The 9,654-nt window shown below is 29.0% G+C and overlaps 1 protein-coding gene across 1 annotated transcript; it reads left to right on the top strand.

Moving 5' to 3' along the window:
- The first annotated feature begins 7,353 nt into the window (after positions 1-7,353).
- Positions 7,354-9,095, top strand: LOC105798975 (uncharacterized). Its single transcript, XM_012629260.2, has 2 exons — positions 7,354-7,953; positions 8,614-9,095. The coding sequence occupies exons 1-2, from the start codon at positions 7,428-7,430 to the stop codon at positions 9,030-9,032; spliced, it is 945 nt and encodes a 314-aa protein (XP_012484714.1). The 5' UTR covers positions 7,354-7,427; the 3' UTR covers positions 9,033-9,095.
- The last annotated feature ends 559 nt before the right edge of the window (positions 9,096-9,654 follow it).

The following is a 9,654-nucleotide window of genomic DNA, read 5'->3' as shown; positions in this document are numbered from 1 at the left end:
TGAGTCGTCGTTGTGAATTATGATTTTACGTGACTCGTTTTTATAGTAGAACGGAAATGTGGGGCCCGATATGAACTGAAGTGGACGCACATGTGATTGGAAATGAAATCCTACGTGGCGATAAATGATTGGGTTATCAACATCAAATAAGTCTTGTATTTTGGTCTTGCCAGCGAGGACCCACGTTTATCATTCGGCGGCAATAATTCGGATATACTCGAATATTCACGTCCGGTCCACAACTATTCTTTTTTAAGTCCTTATATTTTTCATAAATTTGAAATTTAGTTATTGTTCTTTTAACTTTAGGAATTTAGTTTCTTTATTTTTTAAATTTCAAAATTCAGATCCACTTTTACCACTATTAAAATTATTTTATTAAACTCAAATTCATTGTAACATCATTTTTTAGTTACATTGCTATCAAATGAGTACTTTTTTCTATTTCAAAATATCAAACTAAAAAATTTAACAAAAAAGAGTTAACAATGTAACAATTGGAATTGATTTTTGAAATCTGGAAAGTAAATGGACTAAAATCTTTGAAATAAAAATAGAGGAATTAAATTTTAAAATTGTGAAGAATACAAATACCTATGGCATATTTTAACCTTTTTAAAATTGATTGGTCGATCGAACCTTAATTCAGTTTACATTGTTTTTGTTTCTAGAATCAAATCATATCAGCAAGTCGGGATATAAATCTGGAATAATGGGTTTTTAGCACACAAATCAAAACAAATTGCTTGAATCGATGGTTGAAAGATTGAACTAAACAAAAAATCAATTGAACCATTTTTCTATTTTTAAATTTTTATGTAAATGTAAATGTTGGTCTAATTTTTGTGTAAAGATTAAATTGACACAAATATAAATGTTGAAGACTAAATTTGATATTATACCAGTTTTTAATAAATATTTGAATGTTAATCTTGATCTAAACCTATTGTTTTCAACTATCATAATCCCATCCTTAAGTTTTTTTCTCATAAGGAAAAATCAATGTATCATCAATGGAACCATTTGCCAAACTCCTACTAAAATCACCCTTTTATATGGAGATATGTTTTACAAATTAATCATAAAACCTTAAGAATCATCTTTAATTCATCAAAATAAGTAATTTTTAAAAATAAATTTTATAAATATAATTTTTAATAATTATCACTAGAATGAAATTTGAATATAATAAAATTTAAATCTAGAATAATTACAACATGAAAATAGAGAGTGACTTGTAATGGTGGTTTACACTGTAGAGAATTATTATTTCTGGTGGACGGTGGTTTTTCAAATCTTATTTGAGTAGCTTCTTTTTCTTTTTGGCACGTGTATTTTGTCTTGTTAAAATATAATTTTTAAATGTTATTTTGAATGAATACATATATTTATAGCCATAAATATCGGTAAGAATTAATCTAAAATAATAAGTATAATTTAATACAGATCCAAAGTCTAATTAAATGATAATAATGATTATATTGATAATGAAAACACTATTAATAAATAAATTTATAGATTAGAAATTTGATTAATTAAAAAATTTAGATTTTTATTTAAAATAAATGATTTTACATATTTATAATTTTATTATTTTAGGTAAAATTTTTAAAAGATATAAATAAATTTAATTTTTCATCAATATATTATCATATTAATTAATATTACTTTTAGTATTATCACATAATAATATTAATAGTTTAATAATATATTATAGATTATAGATAGATATAATTAGTTGTAAGGGTGCTCACCTTTATTATGATCCTTTTGTCGAGTTCGAAGGTATTTTAGAAGTACCACAACGTAAAAATTACCACCGCGATTAATAAAAACATTAAAATATATTTCAGGCACCATAAAATAAATAATATTATATAAAGAATGTGGTCCAATAATATTAATACGTACCGACAAAAATAATTGTTTGGTGGAATATTATTATTATTTGGATGGAATTTTAATGTGGATAAGGTTCGAGTGAATAATAAGATAATCCCATCTCATCCAATTTAGCAAATGGGGGGGGGACAAAAATGATTGATGTGATTGAGTGTTGAATGTGACGAAACGTGGCACAATTGCGGGCGTCAGATGTTGAGGTTTATCCTAAAGAGTGGAGCCTACCTGTCGTTCCACCTAACAAAATTTATTGTTGTATGCTTGTATCTCGTAATATTAAATAAATTAGATTCGTATATATTATTTTCTAAGAAGTAATTTTTTAATTTAAAAATAAAAATGTCATTATTTAATATTTATTATAAGATTAAGTGGATGTCTTTTGGAAAATAAAAGTAAATATTCAATTTCAAATAAAAAAACATATTATGACTTATTAAATAATCACATGATTCATATTATCAATGTATTGAATAAAAAAGAAATGTCTGAAAACAAACGCGGCGTCTTGCCAATGGGTTGCTTTCTATATGTTGACACATTACGTGGAACGATTATTTTGTATAAATATATTATGGAAAATAATTTGAAAATTATCAATATTTAATTGTATTAAAATATGTGGCCCAAAAATCAAATCGGTTTTTTTTTACCTACAAAAATCCTATCGTTGTTATCCTTTTTTCTATCTTCTATTTATCAATTTTATTTTATTTTTTAAAAAACGTTATTGAAGCAGTCCTGATTTAGAAGTTAAGTTCAGACCTTCAATTAACGCTTAACACATGTTTCACCTGCTTAGAGATTCAATATCTAAACAACTCTTATCCTATGATTATAAAAATTATAGTATTTAAATATTTTTTGTCATATTTTGATACTTTAACTTTATTTCTGTTAATCGGTTCAGCCCATTTCAGTTAACACAGTTAAAACAAGCCAGTCAACTATGTGGAGCCAATCAAAGCATCCCACGTGACATTTTTATACACATCATCATCTGGCTTTTTTATATATAAATAACCTAAAAATATTAATTAATTACGAAAACTGTCTAGAGGAAAATTTATATACGAAAATGATCCGTTTGTTATAGTATTCATCAGGGTTGCTTGACCAACCAGCGGCATCATTCCCTTTTCCCCCTCGTTAATTATGACCCAATCATAAGTGTTTAAAAAAAATTTTAGAAGTGCCACCTGACACATGTTGGCATCGGACTGAAGTGTTATTATATAAAATACTCAGGGACCAGATGAAACAATTATCCTTTTTAGATTGGTTGAAAAAATGGTGTCCCTGACAATATGAAACATCAAATTAAATGGTTTTCGACTTCTGAAATTAAATTTAAATAGCCCTTAAGAAATATAAGAATAAGAGAATAATAGCTGTTGGATTTGATAGAATTTGAGTTTGGAGGGATGTTGAAAGAACAATGGAGATTATAGCATTTGAGGAGGCCATTATCAGGTTGGCCATGGATTCAGTATGAAGAAGAAGAGGAGGAGGAGGAGACAGAGAGGGGGAGAGAACGTGGGAATAAATAATTAAAAAAATAATTCAAGGTTTTCATATTAAAGAAATAAAACAATAAAAATACTATTTATCAATTATTATAATCACATAAAATGTTGTAGATGTGTGGATATATATATATATATATATATATATATAAACAATAATACACTATTCTATAGGAATTTTTGTCTTTTTTAGTGTTTTTTTTGTCTCTTTATTTGAGATTTATCTACATATGAATATTGCTTACAAAGTCGTCCATCTTCATCTTTTGTTTTTCCACCTTCATTTCCTGTTTTTAAGTGCATTTGAATTTCAATTTTTAGAGGCTGTTTTGGATTTTTTAAAACATTAATTAATATATTATTTATAGTAATACAAAATAATTTTACAATATTATATATATATCATAATTAAGTTTAGTTTCAATATATATTTTTATTATTAATTAATAATTTGGATCTCATAAATCTAATTACATTCATCAATGAGAGAGACAAAAGAGAAATAGAGAATTAATATCAATAGTTGCATCTATCTCCATGCCTAATACTTAGGTTAACTGCAAGCCATGAAGAGTTTGTCCCTAAGTGCCTACAACTCAGTTTCGGCATTAGTTGCTTTCGAAATGTCTATATGCTCCAATGATTCATTTTCCTTCCACCGACACCCAGTATCTTGGGGTTGTCCATTGAAGATCCCTCTCTGCTAAGCTTAAAAGTAACAACCAGCTATAAAGGTTGATGGATGAGGATAGAGTGAAGAAATCTCCAGCTCCTTCTATCACTCGTCTAATCGCATCCCTTTGTTGTCATTGGTTCTCAAAGACACATGCATTCTGTTGAAGCTAAATTTCCCACAACATATAGCCTAGGGAGAAGGAGTCGCTTTAGGGGGGCCCCAGCAAAGCCGATTGATAAAATTAGGTGTCCCATAGTTCTTTCTTTCCAATCAACTTATTCCATGAAAATTCAAATATAAGCTATAATTAAATAATTAAACATCTACTCATCAATTAAATGAATCTTATCATTTTGGGTCATCATTTTTATCATGATGAATTAGTATAGATAAGATTATACCATTATCTCTAACATGGAGATGCTTTTTTGGTAGATGGCATTTTGAACTTGTCCAATATCTATAGCAATTAAACCCATATTTTCCACATCATACAATCATATAATTAAAACACAATATGATATAGTACAAGATATACAAATTAATTAAAATATTATATACTTTGGAACATAAGTGTAATGTGCAAAATATACAAATATTACATGATTAAGAAAAATTAAGTTAATAGGTATTGATGAATATTGTTTGTTTAATAAGTTTTTTAAGGGTAAATTATTTTGGTAGTCACCTAATTATTATTAATTTTTTAGTCATTCAATTATGGAAAGTGACAAAATGGTCACTCAATTATTCGACTTTTTCTTCTTTGATCATTTAACCATTCAAATTTTTCTTTTTTGGTCCCCAGTTATGAAATTACTAAGGGAAAGATAAGTTGACAACTTTTAAAATTAGCATAATAACAACTTTAGCCCTCAACATTTACACATTTTAAAAGAATGAGAAAAGATGAAGATTATTATCTTGGATTTTTGGGTGTTTCTATTTTTGGTATATTTCCAATCAAATTTAGTTGATAGATTTAGGGGTTTTAGCTTTTTAGGTGAAAGGGTCACAAAGAAAAGTAAAATTGAAAACAAGACCAAATTACACTATGTGTAAACGTTGAGAGTTAATATTTTTAGAATCAAGACTAAATTGATACAATGTATAAATGTTGAGGCTTAAAATTGCTATTATGCAAATTTAAAAAGTTGTCACATTATCTTTCCGTCAGCCATTTAAGTGCTAATGACCGAAAAAAGAAAAAAATCGAAGTTCGGTGACCATTTTGTAACTTTTTATAGTTTGAAGACAAAAAAAAAGAACTTACTAATAGTTGGACGACTACTTATTGAGTTTACCCCTTCTTTTTTTTAAAAGATGATTTTCACTATTATATATTTTATTGAAGGCTTAAATCAACAAATTGGTACTTAAAATATACCCCTTTCCCATCTTGGTACCTAAACTTTTTTTTGTCAAAAGTGATACCTAATTCTTATGTTGGTACCCTGTTAGTCAAACTACTAAATCTATTTTTTAAGAAAATATTAATCATAAATTGATACCTAAACTATGCCATTTTCCCCATTTTGGTACCCTTTTTTTTCGACAAGTGGTACCTAAACTATTTTTTCCCCAACTTGGTACCTCTATTAGTTCAATTGTTAGTCCAATCGTGAAGTCTATTTAAAAAAAAAGATAACCAATTAAAAATTGCCATGTAACAAGAAAAGACAAAGTATTATTTTCATTATAAATATATTTAAAAATATTAAAAATAAAAATATTTAAATAATAGAGAAAACCAATTCAACTAATTAAATAGAGTTTTCGTTGATTTAACTAATTTGTATTGGTTTGTGAATCAACCGATCGGTCCATTCCAATTTTAAAAACACTTGTTTTGATCGATGAAAGACCCTTTTCAATCTCATTAGGTCGGGTAAGTAGATGGTGAAATTTGAAAATATAATTAATCACCAATGTCTTGACCTCAAGAGGATCAATTTCGAGCATACTTGCATTGCCAAACATTATAAAGGAAGAAAGAAGAAAAACTAAGAAAAAAAATAAAAAAAATTAAAGAGAGAAATAATGTAAAAGAAAATAAAAGAATTAAAAAATATATTTTTTAAAGTTAATATGGCATGGCAGTCTATAAATATTGGCTGAATTTTTTGAACGGATATAACAGTTTGGTGTAAAATTAGTAACAAAATAATAGTTTAGGTATCACCTGTGACCAAAAAATTGTTTAGGTATCAATTTGGGAAAATGATTATCGTGGTTAAGTACTAATTTATGGGTTAAGCCTTTTTTAAAATAGACTTAGTGGTTTGACTAATGGAGGTACCAATTTGGAAAAAAAATAGTTTAGGTCCTTTAGAAACTTTTAAAATTTTAAATTAGTAAAGGTAAAATTGTACTTTAGCCCCCTAAAATTATAAAAAAATTGATATAAGCCTTTAAAAATTATAAAGATATAGACTATTAAAATTAAAATTTCATTTTCCCCCTTAAAAAATTTTTCTAGTTTCGCCTCTGAACTTAAATACCAACTTGTAGGTTAAACCTTTTCGAAAAGAAATGTATTGAGATATTATCCACTTTAAATACATATGCATTTAGCTATTTGAGTCTTAGCTTGATTGGCATGGGCATTATTGTCAATGCAGGAGGACTTGAGTTCAAGTGCGTTGAAGTACATTATCTTCCTATTCTAAGTTGGTATCTTTATTATGAAAAATATTTGTGACTAATCTTAGTATTTTTATAATTTTTAGTTAATTCAAATAGTTGCAATTGTTAAATATTTTAGTTAAAATAAAATTTAGGTGTGAATTTATTTATTTAAAAAAAAACTAATGTCAACCTTTTATTATTTTTAAATATCTCTAAGCAATCAACTGACATATATTCTTTTTATTTAGAAAAGGTTTTTGTTACCTTTTTAATGGGAATGGTTAATATTCTTAATAATTTAGAATAACTAAATAATGTTATAAAAGTTTGCAAATTTTTAAAATTGGATTAAATCTATAACTTTATTAGGGACCAAACATTATATTGGACCATTTTTAAAATGAATAGCTATGGGACGTGAATATTCGAGTATATCTGAATTATTGCCGCCGAATGATCGTCGTGGATCCTCGCTGTTTAGTCCAAAATACAAGAGTGGATTGATGTTGATGGTAAACAACCATTAACGCCGCATAAGATTTCAGTTCCCATCGCATGCGCGTCCACGTCGGTTCATATCGGCCCCCACGTTTTCCCTCCTATTATATATAAACGAGTCACGTAAATTGTAATCCACAACGACGACGAGTCACCGAGTTTCTAAAATTAAGCTCACCAAAAAAAGGAAAAATAAAATGGCTGGAATTACAGCAAGAATTTCATGGAATCACCGAAACTTAAGGTACGGTTACCAAGAATTCAAGTTCCCCGACCAACCGGATTCAAGTTCGTCGGACATGGAATTCGAGTTTCTAGAAGACGGCGACGATGGGTTCTTCTTCGAAAGCTGTAATGGCAGCGTCGATGAGGTCCGGGGCAATGAAATGGCGGGTTTAGGGTTTGGTGATGACGATGAGGATGAAGGGAAAGGAAACGATGCGGTCGGCGTCAAAAACGATGGTAATTATTGGGAAAGTCAGCACCAGCTTTTGGAAGCTACGTTGCGTAGGACGAGTTCTTTAGAATCGAGGATTAGAAATGCCGCAAAAGAAGCTCTGAATGATGTACGGAGACCCGGAAATGTTTGTGGTTGTGGGAAATCCATGGCGGAAAGTTGTAGGGTTTGTGTTATGAGAGAAGTGAGTTGTCGTCTCCAAAACGCCGGTTTCAACACCGCCGTTTGCCGCTCTAAATGGCCGAGCTCTGCCCACATTCCATCAGGTAAAACATATATGTAAGCACCATATAAATAAGTTCATTACATTAACTTAGCTATCAACTTTGACATTAAATACTTGCAGAGCAGGTTAAAATGTGACAGGCAAAGCTTTAACGCTTTAACTCTTGATAAAAAAAAAATGGAAAATTATTACTTACATCATTCTCGAATATTAATAATTAAATAAGGTTTAACACAAGAACGTTGTACTTTAGCTTAAAATATTTTTTTCGGATCCCGGAACAAAACTCAAGTCTTTATTTCTTCACAACTTAGATTTGATATTGAATATATTTAAAACATGAGTTACCTGTTACATTAATAACTTGAATCTAATATGTTAAAAGAATATAATATTATTAAAATTTAGAAGATTTTTAACATGTTAGATCTAAAATGTCAAATTGATAAGTTTATAGGTATTTACGATTTGATGAATGTATTTTAAATATGCTTCACAATTATATCTCATATAGTTTGAAACTCAATTAGTTAGAACACTTTGAAGTGTAGGAATAGTTTAGAGTTTGGATTATAGTTTTAGGATGTAAAGTGTAATTAACCCCACAATAATACTTAAAACAATGATCTTCCTTTTTTTCTTTTTTCTTTTTTTGAAAGTCATTCCATTAATGGCGGCCTTTTTTCTTTTGTTGTTGCAGGGGAGCACACGTTTTTGGATGTGATAGAGGAATCAAGAAAAGGGGAAGTAAGGGTAATCGTAGAATTAAATTTGAGAGCAGAGTTCGAGATAGCGAGAGCCAGCGACGATTACAATCGGTTGGTCCAAAGATTACCCCAAATTTACGTGGGAAAAGTGGAGAGATTGAATAACGTGATTAAAATCTTGTGTTTGGCTGCCAAGAAATGCATGAAGGAAAAGAAAATGCATATGGGACCATGGAGGAAACACAGTTACATGCAAGCTAAGTGGCTTAGATTTTGTGAACGGAATACGTCGACGGAAACTCTACCGGCGCCGGTGGGATGTTCGGTCAGGTCGTCGAAGCCAAGGGCGTCGTTGTTGACGGTGGATTTGCTGGGAACAACGTTATCCAATGTGCGTTGTGCAGCTGTTTAATTACCAACTTGTACATTGTATGATATGTTGTATTAGCAAATAACAAAAACGATTTTTGTCCTATAGCTCTTTTGTCAATAATTTACGAATGGATGAATACCAGTCATAGTTTCCTTAATTTATTCTCAAATTAGGGGTTCTTTTTAAGATTAAGGGATAAAATAATAATAGGTAACTGAATTTTTTATCTGAAATTCACAATTATTCTCATATTAGTATTAGAACTTGACAAGTTTTCCTCAATTTTGGTCAATTTGATGATGTGGTTCTATTGTATTATGCCAATGTCATTTTTTTAAAAAAATTAAATAATGATGTGGTATGATCTCATAGTATCATGTCATCATAAGAATCAAAATTGAAAAAACTTGCTAAGTTCAAAGACTAATATGGACCAAAAAAATTCAAGGACCAAGTTAAGAAAAATTACCAAGTTCACGAACTGTATGTTGACATATCCCTGAGATTATTTAATATATTTTTTATAGTACTAATAAAATCTAAAAATTAGAGTCAATTGGACCAAACATGCTCAAACTATCACTCTCGTTCTTAATTTATCCCCAAACTTCAAAACATTTTAATTACATCCTTAAACCATCCATGTTATATCAATTAAGTC

The sequence above is a fragment of the Gossypium raimondii genome, chromosome 9 (assembly GCF_025698545.1).
Source record: "Gossypium raimondii isolate GPD5lz chromosome 9, ASM2569854v1, whole genome shotgun sequence".
Classification (NCBI taxonomy): Eukaryota; Viridiplantae; Streptophyta; class Magnoliopsida; order Malvales; family Malvaceae; genus Gossypium; species Gossypium raimondii.
Note: the sequence above shows the minus strand (reverse complement) of the source record. Positions and strands in the feature narration are given on the sequence as shown.